At 34.1% G+C, this 22227-nt stretch overlaps 1 protein-coding gene across 3 annotated transcripts in view; it reads right to left on the minus strand.

The window, feature by feature from the left end:
* SMAP1 (small ArfGAP 1) overlaps nucleotides 1–22227 on the minus strand; it is a 164214-nt gene that overhangs the window by 88537 nt on the left and 53450 nt on the right. For all 3 annotated transcript variants that reach the window (XM_027602610.1, XM_027602609.1, XM_027602611.1), the window contains 2 exons: nucleotides 19806–19891; nucleotides 11060–11135 (listed from right to left, as the gene is read on the minus strand). In XM_027602610.1, the coding sequence (XP_027458411.1) occupies nucleotides 11060–11135; nucleotides 19806–19891 (162 nt within the window). The remainder of the gene's footprint in view (nucleotides 1–11059; nucleotides 11136–19805; nucleotides 19892–22227) is intronic.

Below are 22227 nucleotides of genomic sequence, written 5' to 3' on the forward strand. Positions count from 1 at the left end.
AACCCACGCATTTCTGAGATATAAAAGCATTTAGAAGTATGTTAACTAAAAAAAAATAATGTATCAAGTGGAGAGTATTGCTTTTTTTACATTCCCACATGCAATTCCTAAAAACAAAAGTATTCATTACAGAATAATGTGTGATTTAAAATAGAATTCACTATGATATAAAATTTAAAATGTGCTCAGGTAAGATCATACCAAAAGTATTTGAAAAATAAGGTTCTCATATGGTAAACTTTTATTCAATGTTACTACTGAAATACTAATGCTCTAAAGCATGAAGACATTGTTTCAAGTAGCAGGAGAGCATAAATGAATTTTTGTTTTTACTTGTATTAACTATTTTAAGAATGGAAAATAAAACAGTGCTGAAATAGTAAAAGTTAAGTTTTCATCAACTGTTTAAGAAAGAAAAAAAAGTCTGGGGAAAAAAAGAGTGGGTTCATGCAATACAACAGCTGAGCAGCAGAAGGACTTATCAGAAAGCAATTTATACACTTCCTTCTTTAAGATCAGTATGTACAAACACCATTTCCAGTGCTATTATTTGCTGAATTACCCCAAAGCATTATGAGACAATGTTATATATGCAGCAGAGGCAATTTATATATCAAAATGGATTTCATCTAAAAGCCTTTTCACACATATTCCTACCCAATTCCTACATGCATAGTTGATCACTTTAATGGAAGCATTATCTTTCTGCTCTCTTTACTGCCAAAATATAACTGAAATATGTTTACAAATGCAGAGTAGATCTTTGGAGCCATAAAACTGACATCTGTATATACAGGCCTATCATATCAATAGTGCCTCGAAGGACCTGTTTAAAATAAAAGGTGCTATTATATAAAAGTCATTATGTAATGTCAAAATAACATTGGGAGGTAAGTCGTCATTCAATCTGCTTGTTATTAAGTTAGTTATGGTTTAATTCTTGAATCACAACCCAACACCATAAACTTTAGGGTTTTTTTTTTTCTTAGCTTCAACACTGCTTGTTGGCTCTGTTTTAACTGTGCAAATTAGCCATTTATTGACTACTAATAGAAATTACACATGGAGGGCGCCTGGATGGCTCAGTTGGTTAAGCGACTGCCTTCGGCTCACGTCATGATCCTGGAGTCCCGGGATCGAGTCCCGCATCGGGCTCCCTGCTCAGCGGGGAGTCTGCTTCTCCCTCTGACTCTCCCCCCTCTCATGTGCTCTCTCTCTCTCTCATTCTCTCTCTCTCAAATAAATAAAATCTTTTAAAAAAAAAGAAATTACAATTGGAAAAGAAGATTTTAAAAGAAAAACTGCACCTTAAACCCTGGCTTCAAAAGTTGCTTTATCCTATTGGACATTTACTTGCTAAAGATCTTTATTGCCACTTTATGTAGAAAATAAGAGATAAAAAAGCACACAAATTCACTTAAGATGATAACCTGTATCATAAAGACCTCTTTGCCCAAACTCATGTTAACAGCTGAACATAAAATATAAATGAGAAATAGGTATATCAAAGCACGTCAAGGGTTACTAATTCATGATAGTTCATTGTAAAAGTGTTCTCCTTTTGACTGATTTGGCCACTTTTTTTAAAAACTCAGAAGTAGGAATATAAAATTATTTAATAAGTACAGTAATTTAATAAAGCATTTTAATGCTCCCTTCCAAAAAAGTGTTAATACTATGTTTCAGCTAGAAAGAAACACAGAGGGTTGTTCAGTAGGAAAGACACTTGAAAAATTAATGGACACATTAACAGTTGAACAGATAAATTGTTGTATACCCATAAAATGAACTATTATCCTGCCAATACAAAAGAAATTGTCTTAATAGTACTCATAAAAATAGGGATGAATTTCAGAAATAGGCCAAAAGAAAGAAGCCAGACACCAAGCATACAGAGGCACAGAGAAACCTTTTGGAGCAAAGGATTCTATATGCCCTCTGTGGTGGCTACATAGGGTTAGATATTTTTCAGGGAACTGTGGGTGGGGGATGGGGGATGGGTATTAATGAGCACTTGTTGTGATGAGCACTGAGTGTTGTATGTACATGATCAATTACTGAATTCTACTCCTGAAACCAATATTGCACTGTGTTGACTAACTGGAATTTAAATAAAAATTTGAGGGGGAAAAAAAAAGTCAATGAAATGTACCTTAAATTGTTTACCTTTTATTGCATGTAAATTTTATTTTCAGTAAAATTCATTTTAAAAAAATCCATGAGCAGGGTAAGATACATTATATGAGGAAGGAATGAGGAAATAGAGGTCAACGTACTGACAATCAGAAGCAAGAAACACCACAGAACAGAGATAGATGGAGAGTAAAAAAAGCAGGGGAGAAGAAAAAAAAATACAGAGGCAAAAAAAACTAGGTGCTCTTGAGTATTGTTTCTAAATCTCTCAAAACCACTTCTCACCATCTTCTCCACTAAGCACTAATAGGAAATCACCATCATCTGTCACCTGGCTTAATCCTTTGGCCTCCTTGCCCCAAGTCTTGTTCTTCTCCAAACTACGACATTCTCAAATGCAAATCTGATCACTGCATATCCCTAGTTAGAAGCTTTAAATAGTTCATACATATTATATAAGGACAGAGCCCAAACTCCTTAACCAGGCCACAAGTGTCATCTACTTTATCTCCTACCCTCTCCTACGCTCTCCTGCCCTGCTGAACTATGGTCTAGCCATACACAACTCCCCCTGGTTCCAGCTCTCCAGTCTGCTTATCTTGCTTCTGTCTTTGCTTCTGCTACTTCCTCTGCTTGAAATACCCACACTTCTATTAGTTCTTACCCATTCTTTAACTGTAAGTTGACACTTCCTCTTCCAGGAAGTATTCCTTCATCACTCCAGTAGGAATTAAGTAGCCACTTGAGATACTCCCAAAGCATTTCTATAATACTTCCTTATTGCAGAAGTTACTACACACCATCTTGTAAAGATCCAATTACTTATCAGTATTCTTTGTTCAACTGACTGAAGTTCTCTAAGACAGACACTTTCTATTCTGTTCACTATCTTTAGCACTTGGCACTCAACAAGTTTCAATAAAAACTTGAATGTTACAGGAAAATAAAAAGCAGGAAAGGAGCAGCATCTCAGAGGAAGAACCAAAAAGAGGCTCAATCTCAGCAGTTATCACTGTCCTTTTTAAGTTCACTGCTTGCTAACATACTTTTCTGAAATCTCATATAGTTATCTATATTTACTATCAAATTCAGAATTTATTTTCTAACTAGACATTAACACCATTTCACTGGATTCTAGTACTTTATAGAGAGAGAGCAGACAAGACTTTGACCTTAGAAAATTTCACTGGAAATTTTTGGTGTCAGTAAATTCAGTTTACTGACTCAATGTCCCTCTATTCCCTACTGTTCTCCTGCCCAACCCCTCCATCCATGACAGAACGCACAGTGGGAACCCAGTAAAGATATCCTTTAGGAATAAATGAGTTATAGTCCTTTCAATTATCCTTAAGCTCAGAGGTTCCTCTTTAGGCCACCATCAGGTAACCTATATGTGAAGTAACTCCTAAAGCAATACAACTACATAAACTCACCTCTTGCAAAAGAAAAACTGATCAGGCAAAACAGGTTTCCAATTCCCACCTACCAGGATAAGGTGAGTAAATGCATTTTGAAATGGTATTATTATAAAAATATCAGTATGATTATTTGAAGGCCATAAGGCAAAATGTTTATCTTTTCAAGAAAAGATCACTTTATTTTCCTGATCAATTTTTTCCACTACCACCCTTTTCAACAAAATAATGCTATAATAATAAAATCTGGTGTTCTAAAACACTGAAAAACATAAGACCACTAAAAAAGGCCTTATGGATTAATTACTAGCAATACACTGCTTCAAACCCATTTTGGAAACTTTGTAAGTTTTCTAAGTGGAGATTTTATCATAACAATTCTCAAGTGGCTGTCTCATTAGCTTTCAATATATTACAAAGCTCAGGTTTTTCAGGAGTCCAGAAATCATCTTAAAAATATGATTTCCAGGGCCACCTGGGTGGCTCAGTCGGTTAAGCTTTTGCCTTAGGCTCAGATCATGATCTGGAATCCCAGGATCGAGCCATCAGGCTCCCTGCTCAGTGGACAGTCTGTTCCTCTGCCCCTCACCCTGCTTGTGCTCTCTTGGGCACACATGTACTCTCTCTCAAATAAATAAAATCTTGAAAAAAAAATGATTTCCAATGTCAATGTAATTGACACAAAAGCTGAAAATACACTTACTGAACTAATAAATAAATCGTACAAACGACACCATCAATTAAACTCATCAGTATGAGGCTTAAAAGACTTTAACAACTTAATTAAGTAACCACAGCCACCAAATATGTAGAAGAAGCCTAAATTTTAATATACTAACTTTAAAATCTTTGCATAAGTCACTAAGAAATGTAGAAATCTGGAAAACTTTCAAAATATAAAGTCCTTTAATTGCCACATCAAGTCACTGACAGACCATAATTAAAAGACTGACTAAAATGTGGATGGATGAATCAAACAACTCAAGTCAAATTGTGCCAGTGATTTAAAGTCTTATAGATAAGTTTGAATATTCACATTTCTTAATAATCTACCTGCTTGAAGTCACTTGGCACTGCCACCTTCCCCATCTTCCTTCAATATAATCATTACAATAGTTTATATTTATTAAGCACTTATGTGCCAGGCACCCTATTAAAAATGCAACATGCTTCATTTTATTTTACTCTTACAACAATACTATGAAATGTAGACACCATGATCATTCTTATTCCACACAAGAGGAAAATAAAATTGTAATGAAAAGAATTAACAAAGAAAGCCAACTTGAAACTGCTATTTTATACTAATCCTAACTCACTACCTAATTATTCATCTAAGTTTCTCATCCCTATTAAAGAACATCTAAAATGCATTGCAAATCACATTGTCTTAAAATTACTCACATATCTCAAATAACTAATTCTATAATCATCACATCAATTAATTGTAAACAGAGCTTAGTAAAATTAGTAGGGCTATCTCATTTTCATAGTAATATAATACAGAAACATTGTTTCTATAATAATTTCTAAGTTGAAATAATGAATTTACTTTTGTTGTATTAAATATTAGTCTTTATATACATATACATATATGTAAAATAAAACAAGTGAAAATTTTATTGTTTTAAACCCTTATATAATATTCAATTATATGGCAACTGATTAGAAAGTAATTTCATGTGAAATTCAGACTGGAGAATTAAAATCTTTATGTGCTACAAATTCAAGTATGTACTCACACTGAGTTCAACAGGTTGCTTCTGAGAAATGAGAAGTGGTAAAGGAAGCAAGTAATACGTAAGACAAACTGAAACAAAACAAGCAAGTGCTCATTTTAAAGTCACCAACTCCCAAAAATTATTAACTGTTTTCCAAAACAAAATTGAGGAAGTTGAGGGATCAGGATTAAATAGTTACAGTTACCTATACATTTTACTGCTCTAGTAGATTTTCTTTTTGTTTCTGATCATTATGATGGCAAATGAATAATGTGACTACGGAAATATATGTGGGGGAGGGAGAGAGGGGGTGAAAGAAGGGAGAAAGGGGAGAGGAATAGAGAGAGTGAGGGAGAAGGCAGGGAAGGGGAGAGAAAAGCTGCTGATGGAAAGGAGCAAATAATGTGTCAGAGTTCAGCTCCATCTATTCAAGAACTATTAGATCTTCTAGAAACTCACCTAATCACTGTGCTTGCAATCATGATTCACTACTGGCTAAGGAGGGGAAGGAGAGGACAGAGAGAACAGATTTCTGTATTCAAAGTTTTTCAAACTCCCCTATCACTCACTCAATTAAGGAACAACCAGGAAGGTCAGATTCATTCTGTATCACTGTCAGAATTCTAAGATGGCCATCACAATTCCCACTCCCTGGTATACATACTCTATATAAAGCCCTCCCCTTAAGTGTGGGCAGGACTGTGAATATGATAGACTCTCCTGACTAGGTTGTTATATGACAAAGGTTTAAAATTTGCAGGTATAATTAAGATCCCAAAATAGTTAAAGATGGATTAATCAAATGAGAGACTCTTCTGGGTGTGCCAAGCCCGATCAGGTTAGCCCCTAAAGGGGGTAGGGCCCTTCCTAAAATAAGAGATTTGAAGTATGAGAGAAATTCTCCAATGAAGAAATAAGCTGCTATGCTATAAGAGGATGGGGTTAACTGTTAAGGACCTGAGGGTGGCCCCTAGCAACTGAGAATGGTCCCCATCTGACAGCAAGAACACAGGACCATAGTCATACAACCACAAGGAAATGAATTCTGACAACAATCATGAACTTGGAAGACAATGAGCCTCAGATAAGATCGCACCCCTGGCCAACTCTTTAATTTCAACCTGGTGATATCCTGAGCTGAGAATTGAGTTAACCCATACCCAGACTCTTAGTCAACAGAAACTGTAAGGTAACAAATCCACTGTCATTTGAAGTCACTAAGTTTCTAGCAACATTAAACGGAAAGAGAAAATTAATAACCATGCCTTACTCAAAAAAGGGATAAGTCCTCCATATAATCTCTATTTGCCTTCTGAGACTTACTTCCTCATACATTTATTCTCTCCTCGTCATCTACCCACCCTGGAAAGTCCTCTTTCACACTTACTAGACAAGATACCAAACCCAAACAACAAATAATAAACCTGAACTCCCTTTCCTCCTTATCTTACTTTAGCATAGATGAGATAAAATGTCCCTTCAACCTGACATGTCCTTTCTGCACTATCAACACTCAGCCTATTTTTTCTTTGCTGAAATCCTACATTTCTATTAAGGATAATTTCAAACATACCTCCTTTAAATTCTCCCAGTGAAAATTAACTAGTGCTACCTAAATTCTGTGTTCCCATAGCACTTTTATTCTTCTAACAGTTACTACACTGTACTTCAGAATATAACTCATTATACATGTACATTACATTGGATAATGTTTGAGACAACGCTAAGATTGTACAAAGATTACAACATTTCTGGAGCACCTGGGTAGTTCAGTCGGTTAAGCATCTGACTCTTGGTTTTGGCTCAGGTGGTGATCTCCGGGTCGGGGATAGAGCCCCACATCAGGCTCCCCACTCAGCACAGTCTGCTGCATCCCCTCTCCTTCTGCCGGCCCCCCTCCCCCATGCTCGCACATGTGCTATCTCTCTGAAATAAATCTTTTTTAAGATTCTGTCATTTCAATCTCAGTGCCTTGTAGATGGTATATATTCAATGTTTGTTTGTTGCATAACTAAATGAACAAATAAAGGAAGAAACAATCCAAGGGAACTTCAACAGCCAATCTCTGAATTTTATATATAGTTTCAAAATAAGAGGCTAGCATAGATCTCAGGGGCGAGGAAGAGAAATACTGAGGGTCGATATGAATACGGGTTGATATGCTATACTCATATTGGTGCCGAGCACCATGCAGTTACTTTAAAAGATACAAAAGAAATGAAATATCTTTTTTTTCACTTTGAGACTAAAAAATAGTACAAACTTTAGTACCAAAACATTTCTACTTGGAAATATATTTTCCTTTGTTTTTGTTTTATCTAAACTTCACTTTTCCCCTTTAAGCTTCCTCCCTTAATTCACACTTAATAGTACTGCACAGCACTCAAAACCATAGAGCCCATACCACAAGCTCCCTCCACAAAGCAGCACATACAACCCTCCCTGCTTTCTCAGAAGCACCATGTTTATATGACCAGATACCACATTTATTAACAGCTTGCTGAAGTCAGTTTTTACAACCACAAATAAATCCCTGGTTACAAAGGAAGTACCATCCTAGAGTCTCATACTCTACATGATGGATTCCTATGGGGCTTAGTTCATGGACTCATTAAATGCCCTGAGAGGCAGGGGGGCAATATCACAGAAAAATAGCAAAACTCTTTGCCACTGTTTTCTTTAAGTTTATTGCTTTGTATTTTGCCACAACAATGTGAGACTTACTTATATTTCACAACAATGTGAAATATTTATGTTTCAGAAGGGCAAGAAACTTATCACTTTTTAAAAGGATAAAAAAATTTTATCCTTTTAAATTTAAGAATTTAAATTTAAGAAATTAAATTACTGCCTTACATAGATAAACAGGGTCAATCTTTAGGCCCTTACTCTTATTTAAAATAAGAAAATAATAAAAGCAGTTACATTTACTGGCAACACTAAAAAATACCAGCTAAGAGAAGACAGAAAAACTATAAAAATCAGACACAAAAGCTGTAAAGATAAAGCAATTTGGAGCCATTTAATATCAGGGTAACAGCCATATCAAGCTTAACAGCCACTCATGACATCTTTTTATCAGAGTACAACTCGTACAATTAGTATTCAAACTGTCTCTCCTTAGATATTCCCTTAAATGCACTAGCGCTCCTTAACTATCTTAGATATACAATACTTATACTTTGTCTCAGGTTTATTTTTTTAACCTAGTCTCATCCGCACAATGAAATTAAATCTCTCTGAAAACAAAGGTCATGCCCTCTTTGGTTCAGTATACCAGGAGATTGGGACCATAACAAGTGATCAGAAACAACTTGAATGAATGTTCAATCTATTACTGAAGACAAAAAAACAGATATAAATACATAATGTAATTCTTAGTCATATGTTAAAATTAGTTGTTTACACAATGACTGCCATGAAAGAGGAAGAAATGTTTTAAACTTGCTAGAATATAAATTTTTTTTAAAGATTTTATTTATTTGAGAGAGACAGTGACAGAGAAAGCGAGAGAGAGCACGAGCCGGAAGGAGAGGGAGAAGCAGGCTTCCCACGGAGCAGGGAGCCCGATGCGGGGCCTCAATCCCAGGACCCTGGGATCATGACCTGAGCCGAAGGCAGATGCTTAACCAATTGAGCCACCCAGGTGCCCCTAGAATATAAATTTTTAAAAAAATTATTATTTTGCTTATAAATGAATAGGTGGAATACGTTTTCCCTTGGGTTAAATGTGATTTTTGTGAGCTTTTCTAAATCTTCATTATATGAATAATATAAACTCAAGAATACACAATCTTCTACCTTGAAATTTCCATTCTCAGCCTACAAAAAAGGTAAAAACTTGTAGAATGAATGTCTCGATAAACCTTACCAATATTCATCAAATGTTAACATTATGCCATGACTGTTCTCTCTCTACACAGACAGACAGACACACACACATACACACACTCAGCTGCCAGGTTTCACTGAACCATTTAAAATTATTTATTATTATTTGAAAATGAGTTACAGATATCATGACAATTGATCCCTAAATATTTTATCCCAATACAATATCTCTTAATGAATAAAGAAATTCTCTTAACTGAACATAATACTATTATCATACCTGGGGGAGGGGATTCCGTAGCAACAGCTATCTTCCAAAGATAAAACTGTTTTCCTATACATTACTATATAATTTCCAAATTGTTGTCAAGAAGGAAAAAAATACTATAAATATAATTAAAAACAACAAAAATGTTTAGGATTTTTAAAAAGGAGGTCTAATGTGAGGGAAGCAAAACATAAGAGACTCTCTAACTACAGAAAACAAACTGAGGGTTGCTGGAGGGGAGAGGGTGGGAGATGGGTTAAATGGGTGATGGAAAATTAAGGAGGGCACTTGTGATGAGCACTGGATGTTATATGTAAATGATGAATCACTAAATTCTACTCCTGAAACCAATATTACACTGTATGCTAACTAACTAGCATTTAAATAAAAATTTGAAGGAAAAAAAAAAGAGTATATAATGTAAAGCTGTATGTTTTATAACCTACACTAAAATGATTTCTTAAAATTTCATATGAAAATATATTACTTATGTTTTACAGTCAGTCCTTTTTCCGCCATAATACTACAACTAAATTTAATTTTATGGACATTATAAGTATCATTCTCAATACTATCAATTTTTATCATTCTTTCAAAAGATTTCCTCTCCTATATCCAATGCAGCCCAAACTCTATATACAAGGTATCTTTATTTCAAAATATACATTAATGACACTTTAAACACTTTTAACAAGACTTTTTTCATGAACAAAAACAATGTATTAAAATGTCCTTACTTTGTTAGTATTTTATTAATTTTTTTAGTATATTACTTCTCCATAAGGACTGAAAAGAAAACCCAGTTTGTATACAAAATGAGATGAAATTATTGTCTCCAAATTGCTGGACATATTACTTAACCACAAGACTAACTATTTACAGCTTGGCTTATCAATCTAGGAATCAAACCCCCCCTCCCCCCGCCAAACACAACTGCAATAGTAAAGACAATTAGCTTTAAACTGTAATTAACTGGAATGAGAAAAATTAATCAGAAAAAAACTAAAAAGAAACAGAGATATAATTGATCACTACAATAAGGTCTCAACTATTAGGTATCAAAATGCTTGCTAATAACCAATTAAAATGCCATGTCTTAATATACATATGTCTGGACACCTCCATTAAAGCCCTTAGGAGAGGATAAATTGCCTTCTTTTTCATTCATTTCCAGAACTGAGTGAAATAATTTTCCCTCCCTCCCTTTTCAATTAGTGACTTTATCTTTTTGCAAATTTCATAAATTAACTTAACAAATGGCATTTAATAGCTATTAGACTCTCACTCAGAACACGTTCTTTTCTGAATCAAGAGTTCTGCTTTGAGAGCTCATAAATATGTGAAAAAAAATTCCAATATTCAAATTTTTAAAAGTATGTAAATATATTTTTACAATAAAAAAAAAATTAAGCTGCTTTGTATGTTAAAAGTTTGAGATCTGGGGAGCCTGGATGGCTCAGCTGGTTAAGCATCTGACTCATGATTTGGCCAGGTCATGATCTCATGGGTCATGAAATGGAGCCCTGAGTCAGACTCCACACTCAGTAGGGAGTCTGCTTGAGATTCTCTCCCTCTGTCCCTTCCCCCATTCTGTTTCTCTCTCTCTCAAATAAATAAATAAATCTTAAAAAAACAGTCTGAGATCTATTCAACAAATATCAACTGATGAAAGAAATGAAGATTTTACTTACATTTGTAATAGCTATTGCATTTTTATCGTAGTATTTCTTCTTTTCATATTTATCTCTGATGAAAAATTCCACTGCTCTGAAAACAGATAACTTAAGGAAAAGCATGAGTTCAGTGACAATGTACACTCCCCTTTATTCATTCCTTTCCACAAAGCCTGCACTCTATATTCAATTTTCCTCCTCCCCAGTCTCTGCTTTCCTCTCACACTCTTTTTTTTTTTTTTTTTTTTTTTTTTATTCATGAGGGACAGAGGGAGAGAGAGAAGGAGAGAAGCAGAGGGAGAAGCAGGCTCCCAAGGAGCAGGGAGCCCGATGCGGGACTCGATCCCAGGACCCCGGGATCATGACCTGAGCCAAAGGCAGACGCTTAACGACTGAGCCACCCAGGCGCCCTCACACTATTTCTGCAACTAAATTCTGTAACCTACCTTTCTTTCTGCCACAGAAAGTCTCTTTCAGGGAGTTCTCCCCATTCAATAAAATCAACTAACCCAATTCTAGAACGAAAAGTAACCACATTTCTCAATTCCACCACACTACCCAAATCGCCACCTCCAACCAAACTCTAAAGTTTATTTTAAATTCTCAGTGTAAGGAAACTAATAGCCATGCGGTACCCACAATGTACCAAACACTGTGTGCTATGTGTTGTCGATAGTTTATTTCCTTCAATCCTTCCACAACCCAGTAATATATATACTATTTCCACATCACAGATGAGTAATTAGCAACTCAGAAAAATTAAACAATTGTGATTCCAATACTTCTGTTCTTTCCCACAATACATGGCTTCCCCTGGTTGCATCATAGAGGATTCCCTGTGTTTTAGAAGAATGGAGGCCTTTTTTTTTCCCTCTTTCAAAGCTAAGGAATGGAGGAGTCAAGAAGCTACAACCAAAGTCAGTACTATTTAATTTTCTGGAGTTGGTTGCACTAGCCTTATACGTTGACAGAGTGAGCCACTTCTAGTGGGATTTGAGAGTTTTGAGTTATCTGATATTGAAGACTTCTCTTACCACTCAATCACTGCTTTATCATATTTCACTAAAATGGGAATTTTTCCATTTAGCACCATGATCCCCTTTGGTAGTTAGGCAAAGCCTATGAACTCCTTCATGGGACAGTGCTTTTAAATGTGTAAAATAAAATACACAGAATTACAAAGGAAATGAATTATACTGAAATACAATCTCTCTGTAGATCCCCATTAAGACATCCTTCTGTTCAGGGGCGCCTGGGTCAGTCATTAAGCGTCTGCCTTCGGCTCAGGTCACAATCCCAGGATCCTGGGATCAAGCCCCACATTGGGCTCCCTGCTCAGCGGGGAGTCTGCTTCTCCCTCTCCCACTCGCCCTGCTTGTGTTCCCTCTCTTGCTGTGTCTCTCTGTCAAATAAATAAATAAAATCTTAAAAAAAAAAAAGACATCCTTCTGTTCAAAAGAACAGTTACCTGAAGCAGTAAAGCAATACATTTTCAGTCAACACTCCTTGTCAGAAGTTAGTAACAGCCTTTTAAATTGACAGTTGAGGCAACAGGTAACAGAAAGAGTTGACACACCAAATACAGTGGATATTAAAAGTTGGGGTATTATGAAAGCACTCAAAGGGGGCCAGGGAAGGAAATCTAAACATTTAATTTTTTAAGTAAGCTGAATGAAAGCTATTTTTAAAGACAGTTTTCTACAACCTGAGTATGTGAAGGGCACTTTATATGATCTTTATCTCCTTTTCCCTCTTAAACAACCTATAAGGTAGGTATCATTTCACAACCAAAAGTGAGGCACAGGAAGTTTAAAAAGTCTGGGATTCTATAGTACAAGGAAGAGTTGTGATTCAAAACCAGGAATGTTTAGCATCAACCTTTTCAGAATGTTCCTGATCATCACCAGTTTATCTGTGAATCAGTCATTTTACGCTAATGCTAATAAATATTTTAAAATCTAGAAAAGAATGTTAAATTTGGAGGGTATTTTCAAAGTATCCTTGGAGACCCTTTTAAGTGAAAGGCCCTAAATCTGCCATCAGGATGCTTATTTAGGTATGTGAAAATTTTCGCAGCCAATTCAATACCAAAAAGTTACCACAAATATGCCAGTATTTTCATAAAATGCTATAATGTTATTTTACTCAAACTTTTAAATCAGCTAAATGTTAAGTTTGCTCATGATTATCAATCCAAATTCAATATTACATTTTTCTATTTTTTTAACAGAAAAAATGAACAAAAAAGTTGGCTTGGCCTGTTAGATTAGGCGTACGCATATGGATATATTGAGCAATTTTCATTGTAGAGACAACTATTTACCTCCACAAAAAGGAAAAGAAAATAGACTTCACTTAGACTGATGTCATTTTACTTCAGATGATATGGAATATATTTATTATTTGTACATATATGTTTGTAAATTCATGTATTTTAGCAGCAATTATACTTAGTTATATATTATATAACATACAATATAGCATATATATACGGCTATTTTTTTAACAACAGAAAATTTTTAGAAATCTGAATTCTTAAATTATAATTTTTATGATTAAATATCAGAGAAAGTAATACTGACATTTTTCCTTCTGAGAGACAGAAACAATACTCACTTTAGATATTGTTTAGAGTATACTACACCTTAAAGCTTGAAAAGATTTACCACCCTCATCTATGAAATGTTTATGATAAAAAATGATCAGTTTGATTTTAAAAATTACTCTTAGAAAACTCATTAAAGTTAGAAATAGAATATATACAATAATTTAACCAATAGTAAAGCTAAAATACTGAAAATTATGATGTTTTATAAGTACTGAATTTGAAAAAGGCAAATTTTAAGTATGCAATATTTTTGAGTGAAAAACAATACAAACATCTGGTGAAATCACATGTTGCTGTGAATTTTCAGAAATAACATAACTTAATTCATACTTAATGTATTTTATATAAATAATAAATAAATATATATATAAATAAATAATAATATAATATAAATAATTCAAATATAGCTGGATCTGGTTCTGCTTATGATACTAAACCCCCTCAGAAATTATCTAAAAAGTAAACAATTTCTAAAATTCTGAGACAAAAGTTGGTCTTCCAAGGATATTAAAATAAGATAAAATAAATCATTAGGGCAAGAGAACTTACTTTGATCTTCCTATTGTTAACATAAAACAATACTTTTCAAAAACCAATCAAAGCACACCACAGAGTGCATTTTTTAAGTTCCATGGGAGTCATCTGAAAAAGGACGGTGATTTAGGGAACATGCTATATTCTTGATTGCTCTCAGTTCCTATGTGCTTCTTAGAGCAAGAACATATTACACAGTCTTTATGTGTATTTGTACAAGGTCCCAAATGCAAGCCAATTTGTCATTGTTAATTCACCTAAAGAAACAATGATTACCATGGTCAGCAAAATTTTTTTAGAGGGCCAGAAGGTAAATATTTTAGGCTTTGAAGGATAGATGGTCTGTGTTGCAACTACTCAACTCTGCCTTTGTAGCTCCAAAGCAGCCTTGAAAATACATAAATGAATGGTCATGGCTGTGTTCTAATAAACTTTATTTACAAAAACAGGAGCTGGCTCATAGGCCTGTAGTTATTGATTCCTGAATTGTATCCCAATTTTGCCCAAGAGGGCAAAAAACAGTCAAGTTGGGTTTATAGATCAACTCTATGTCTACAAATTGTCACTACAGACAACTTAAGGAAATTTCAATGGACATTCTGATAACAGTTTTGCATTATATGCTGACGCTAGTACTAATTTTCGAAGAAGATGGTCTCCCAACGTACACCCTCACATTTTGTGGTACCAGTAGGCACTTGTTATTTAACTGGCAGTTACAGTTACCCTGAAGTCAGCTAATCTGCTGAACCCATACCTAGATACATAAAAAAAGATAATCATACTCAACTCACAAAGTTGTTGAGAGTTATGGGAATAATACATATAAAGATTTAGTACAGCACCTAACACAGTAAGCATTCAATAAATGGAGTTAGCTTTTGCTTTTATATAACTTTGTATCTCAGTTTACTCTCCTTTAAAATGGAGATAACATTAAGACCCATCTCACAGGATTATTTTAAGAATTAAGTAAGCTAGTGTGTGTAAAGAACTAAGAACAGTGTGTGGCATGTAGTGAGTGCTATTTAATTTTTAGCTCTTATTACCATGGTAGATGGAATTAACGGACAGGAACTACCATGTTCAGGGTTAAGATGGCTTGCATATCATCAAGTTTAAATAGATGAGCAACTGAGAAACAAAAACAAAAGGACGAATGAATTTGGAGATCCATCAATATTCATCTTCATTTTCTAGTTTCTAGGCGTCATTTGAGACATAAGGATTTTTTTACTGATAGACATCAAAAATACAACCAAAAAAATTAGAACAATAATAATTTCAGGAAATCAAGGTAAGGAAATATTAATAACAATTCAAGTTTATGTGGTTGATTTGGCATTTAGTAAGCAAAAAACAAATACCCCAGAATCTTCCCCATGCCTATAGTTACAAAACATTCAACAGAGTACCCTGAACTGTCCCTGTCCTCAAAACTAACAAATGATACTATACAAGCCCCCAAAAGTTTAACATTACTTTGTATTTTATCTTTTAACATGTATTTATTTATAATTTGAGATTTTTTTCCCTTTTCTTAAAGATACCATTTTAAAGACAATTAAATTAATATTTAGGCCCAAGAACAAAATCTTCCAATTCCAGACACATTACCACTGACAGCAATAAAATCTCGAAAAGCTCAAAGGAGAAGAACTGCTGATTAGCTTTGGTGCACAATAGACCTCATGGAACTGAAGTAATTAAAGTTTTTAGATAAGATGAAATACCCTAATAATGAAAAGCTTAATGTAAAGCTTTATCATTTGTCATGCACTAGTACATGCAGCCTATAATTAACCACATCCCACATGAGAAATTATACTTTCACAGCAGCTTTTGCATAACTTTGTAAATTGTAAAGCTTTTAAAAAGTGACAAATCTTGTTAAGAATGCAGTGAGGCCCCATATTATGTGAGTTTTACTCAGTTTGGTTCCACTTGCCTCTGGGGATGAGGCAACAGTATTTAAATCAATAAAAATGCAGAGATGTTAGGCTTTTCAAAGAGCAATGAAATTTAGAATGATTCATGAAATAAAGAAAGGGGACTAGTTTTCTTACTAATTTCCCTAATAAAACCTCCAAATCACAATGTTTCATAATTAAAAGAAGGGAATAGTGATATTGCTGTAATATTTAAGGTAAAACAATTTTTAAAGGCCATAGTATTATATTAGATATAGGGGCTGATCTCATGGTCTGAGACATGGCATTTTATACTCAAAGTAGTCCTCTATCTCAAATTTGTTTAGACAAAATCCCTCTTTATTTTCTGACAACCTGATAATCTATTATCTATTTATCTATATACCTAAAGAAACAATGATTTATTACCATGGTCAGCAAAATTTTTTTAGAGGGCCAGAAGGTAAATATTTTAGGCTTTGAAGGATAGATGGTCTGTGTTGCAACTACTCAACTCTGCCTTTGTAGCTCCAAAGCAGCCTTGAAAATACATAAATATTTTATGTATTAATAGATTAATCAGATTAATCTGATAATCTACTTATGAACAGTAAGAGATCAACACCTCATATAAATATGATAATTTGTAAATACTTTAGAAGTAACACTTAGTGTGAAAAATCAAATAAGCATGTTTGAGTAAACAATAGCAAAAATATACATAATCCAAAAGCCTGAAATGAATTACATCAGGTACTTAAAAGTTGTAATCTATACCCAGACCTTATGATCTAGCTGCAGAGTTCCAAACCATAAGCCTATCTATTTTTAAAGGCCATCAAGACTCAAATGTGGCAACATTGATTTTACTCAGACTATCATCGTTAAAAAATATTCAAGTGCCCTTCTACAGAAGAAAAAGTTTGGAAGCTTTGAGAAGTTTCTTAGTAACTCTTTGAGCATCCCACCCTTCCCAGCCCCCAAAATGAAAATATTATGGTCTAGTTCATTGGGTTGTTTGGATAATTTAAAAAGATAATGAAGATAAAAGGCCAAGCTCAGTGCTTGGCACCCAGCAAACCTTTTTTAAGCAATAAGACTACTTTAGCTGTTGTATCTTCAGTGTGTTCAAGGTCAAGGATGTAATCCTACCCAATGCCAATCAATTCACTATAAAAATCTTCTCTTCCCTGAAATGTTTAGGTAAATATTTATAATATTTAAATATAAATACTTAAATATTAAAAATATATCAGCAAAAATATCAGAATTAATAACTCACTACCTCATTAATCCTTTACTTCTATAAGGATCATCATAAAATTAATGGTAATTACTTAAGAAATAATATTCCTACCAACATACACAAAATAGTGCAAAGAACATAGTTCAATGTAAGAAGATACCAAGAAGCTAATATACAGTCCTTTCCTGAATATCTTCCAGGCTTCTTTGAAAACAATATGGAATCATGATGATGTATTAAATAACTTGGAAGCCACTTTCACCCACAAGAAACCAAATAAAGGATACTACCAAAAACTACCCTGCAGTATTCAAAAGAAATCCAAAAAAACTCAACTCAAACCAAACCAACCCCAACACACACACAAACTTCCACAAAAAGGAGATTCTTCCATTTGAGGGATCTTATATGTCAACTCAGGCTTGGGGGTGAGAACCAGAGAGAAGAGAATAAATACAACTAGCAAGCAATTGGTAAAAACCACCTAGGACATTACTTGTTTGCTCTGCTATATTTCCTTTTACTATGCTCTACTTCCCAGGGTTCTGCCCTAGGCCTTCACTTTTCAGAGTAGAAAGAAAACAGCATTCCCAAGTTTCTCAATAAAACACACAAAAATGAATAAAGGACTACTGCCCTGGGTAAATATAACTTCAATCGTCTACATGCTATCTACATGCTACAGTCTACATGCTTAATCACTCCATAATCTGCGCTGTATTTCCTGCTTTCTTCTAGGGTCCAGACCCATGTTTCTAGCTACTGAATTGGGATCTCCATGTATATGTCCAACAGACACCTCAACCTGCCCAAAGCAATGAAGTATGGCTCATTACCTTTCATTTCTGACCCTTCAACCTTTATCTGGTACTGAATTTCTTCTCTCAGGGAATATGCTTTATTTATCTCACCCACAGAACCTCCATCAAGCTTTAAAATTTGGGGTCATCTCAGTATCCTTCCTCAGAAACACAGCCAATTCTCAACCTAATCCAATTGCTCCTGCTTTCCTAATTTCTTTCCAATATTCCCAATTCTTTCTTATCCATTCTCAATGCCACTATCTAATTATCTAGTTTATAACTTCATCACTGCTCATTTCAAGGCGTACGAGCATTCTACATGGGTCTCTGACTCCAAGGTCTCCTCTGACTAATCTTCCTTACGGTAGAAGTAGAAGTAAATGCTTTTAATGTTTCTCCTGCTTCAAAACCCTTCATGGCTTTTCAAATCCTTCAACTTCCATGAGCCCATGGAATGAGGTCCACACTGCTTCTATATGGTACCGAAAACCCTTCACAATCTGGAAAATAAGCTTCTTCTGCCACTTGCCCCACTAAACGTGAACTTGTCACATCAAAACCTTAAAGTGTCATGTTTCCTCACACATTCATACCTCTACTCACACAATTTGTTATGTCTGAAATGTACCCCCTACTTTTACCCTAGGAACTTGCTAAATAAAAACAGCCTTGGATATCAGATTGTTAAATTTTGGGGAAGAAGGGGTGGGAAGCAGAAACAGAAAAGGCCAAATACAAATACCAACTTTTTAAATATAACTTAAAAGGTTTCTATACAAATATAAAAATATATAAATATATATAATGGCCTGTATCTCTGTTAAGATCACATTTTTTTTTCACTGTTTGACCACATGAACTGTTTTAGTATACAAAGAGGTATATATAACTGCTCTTTAAGAAACTACATCTTATTGTCAAAACTGCAAATATCACCTTTGGAGAGAATCACAAATACCTACAATCAATTTGATAATTTTATAGAACAGATCAATTTTGATGAGCTGTTCCCTCAAACTTCAAATAAGTTTGAGAAACCCTATATAATCAAATGGTTTTATCTTTAACAAATGTGAAAAACATCTGACTAAAACGCCTGTGAGAACATATTCTACTTATTCATTACGGCAGATTTGTAAAAGCAAACACAGTTGTGAAACCTATAACAAAGATGGAATGTCAGCCATAAATATTAGCATAAGTTACTTCAGCAGGTCCACCTGCACTAAATATGTGATCTGCAATTTTAAATGCGTACATGTCAAACTGCTTAACATAATATGATTACTATATAAAGGTGATCAAGAAAATCTCTTTAGAAATGAATTTTACAATTATTCAAGATGCTCACAAGTCAAATCTCTAATAATACTCTAAAATAATAAACAACATATACTCTCCAATCAAGAGCTGGGGATCAAGAAGAATCAGTCATATTTTACACTTAGTAATAATTACATCAAAATACTATGTAGATCATGTATTAATTACTATTAAAAACTTACTGCATACAAAGCACAGCTCAGGGCAAGTCAATTTCGATCTTTAATAAATAACAGTATGATAAAGTTCACATCTTCCTAAACACGAACAGTTCAAATACGAAGTATAGAAAATGAGTTAATTCTTTTAAAATCCACAATAAATAAAGTTAAAAGGATACTGATCTGTCTGTGGTCTTCGAAAGTTCTCTGGAAGATTGGCTTCATAGAGTAGTCTTGCTTTAGTATTTCCCATATCTTGCATGCACTAAAATAAAAAGAAAAATCAAGTATTTTCATTATTCATATGAATATTAAAAAGTAATTCCTATATACACATACATATACATACACACACATACACAAATACAAAGTAACATTACTTCCAATATATATTCTTCTCAGAAAAATAAATACAACTATGAAACTAATTACTCAAGTTCAAAGTAGAAGCATATTTTTAATTCTTCACATTTATTCAACTTATGTAGACCCACAGTTTTCTAATGTCTTTTTCTGTGAAAACAATACCATTTTTATTTATATTCACTACTTCCTAAAAGTAATTCCTTGGTAGCTCATGGCAGTTTTATTACTGTTTTAGATATGCCACTTTAACAGCACTGCCATTTCCAAGGGTAACAACTCAAGATCAAATTTTCTTTGTTTTGAGTTTCAAAATACTCTTGGGTTTTCATGATTTACAATCAGGATCACAATGGAGAGCAGATAAAAAAGAAACAGTGCTAACCTAGAACTCTACAGAAGTGGATTAATTTCTTTGGGGTTAATCTCTTTAAGATTCTGCTGAAAACTATGGATCCTCTCCCTACAAAAAAATAAAACAAAACAAAACAAAAAACAGTACCCAATAACCCAAAGCTTCCCTAAAATCTATAAACCCCAAGAATAAGAACTACTCAGAAGGCAAAAAATAATCTCATAATCACTTAAACCAGTTTAAGTTTCAGTATCTTCTGTAAAGATTAGCTAAACAGTACTTCCTGGATAATCTACTACATTAGAAAGTAGCATTTACAAACAAAACATTATTCATTTTACATGAATACATGTTACAAATGAATACATGTAAAATGTTTTACACAGAGTTTAGGTTCCTGAAAATGTTTTAATTGGTAGAAAGATCAATCTGTATAATTCCTTCTTTTTTCTTCTGATTCTGTAGACACACACCCACACACCCAAGAAGACAATCCAGGTTTAACAGATAATCAATTGTCCACCTTGAGTTGTAGCCCTCAAGTATACAGAACCATCTTCCTTCAAATAAAAAATACAGTGACATGGGGCGCCTGGGTGGCTCAATCAGTTAAGCATCCGACTCTTGATTTCAACCCAGGTCATGATCTCAGGGTAATGGCATCAAGCTCTGCATTGGGCTCCATGCTCAGTGTGGAGTCTGCTTGTCCCCCTGCACACTCTCACACACGTGTTCTCTCTTTCTCTCTCTCTCTCTCTCTCATAAATAAATAAACCTTTTTTAAAAAAATACAATGACCTTTTTTTCTCCCAACAAAGAGTTTTAAGGTATGCAAAATACTAATATACGCTCATTTCTCGATATCTATTCTAACCCACCTCAACATAAGTACTCTTTCAGAGTAAACGAGATGATGAGGAAGGGAAGTAATAGGGGGCTGGGAAATATAAGGAAGAGTAAACTGAAAAAGAATGAAACAGTTTTTGTTATTTAGCTTTGGAGACAAAACAGAAGCTAAGGCAAAATAAACCCAAGGGTATATAAGGTGAGGACGAAAAACTGTGTAAGGTGAACTGACAGTATAAGGTCAGAGGGCTCTACTACGTCATGACACATACTAGCATGCCCATGAGTAAAGCTAATTTGTAATTCTGTGTGTGGGGAGAAGAGCTTAGAAACTTTCAGTATAGCTCACCCTTCTTGAAAAAAGAAAAAACGTTTCCTATCTCAAGTATTCAAATGATGCTTCACCTTTGTGTCATGGTGGGAATTTAGAAGTAAAGATGATCCAAGTTATGTAATCATAAAGGCATTAAACATTTAGGAAGAACTACAAGAAAAATGCCTCTTAGTTTGCACAATATCTGCAATAAAGCAAAAAGTAACTCATAGAAACTATGAAAGTAAAAAAATTTGAAAATTTTCCATCAAGCAAACAAGAATACATAGAAATTCTAACAAAAAATTTAGTAAGACTAAAAACAGTATCTACTATGTATGCCATATCTCACTGACCCTAAGTTACATTTTTCTTCCTATTTTAATATTAATGAAATAGGAATATATCTTAAAATTGATAGTGTCTTGTAACTGACAATTTTTTCTTATGAATCCATAAAATAGAGGTACTTTTTACAGAGGTATCTTATGTTCAATGATTATGATAGCACACATTTCATATAAAATATTCTCTTTTATTTGTCAAAATATTTTAATATTTTGACAAAATAAAAAATAATTAGGAACAAGGCATACATGTGTACTACACAAAATTATTTACTGTTGTTCTAGGGATGCTACCCATCACAATCAGACAGGAGAGAAAAAAAAGAGGTATAAAAATCTGAAAGGGAGAAATAATGTGAAATAATGAGCCATTTCTA

The sequence above is a fragment of the Zalophus californianus genome, chromosome 7, assembly GCF_009762305.2.
Source record: "Zalophus californianus isolate mZalCal1 chromosome 7, mZalCal1.pri.v2, whole genome shotgun sequence".
Lineage (NCBI taxonomy): Eukaryota > Metazoa > Chordata > Mammalia > Carnivora > Otariidae > Zalophus > Zalophus californianus.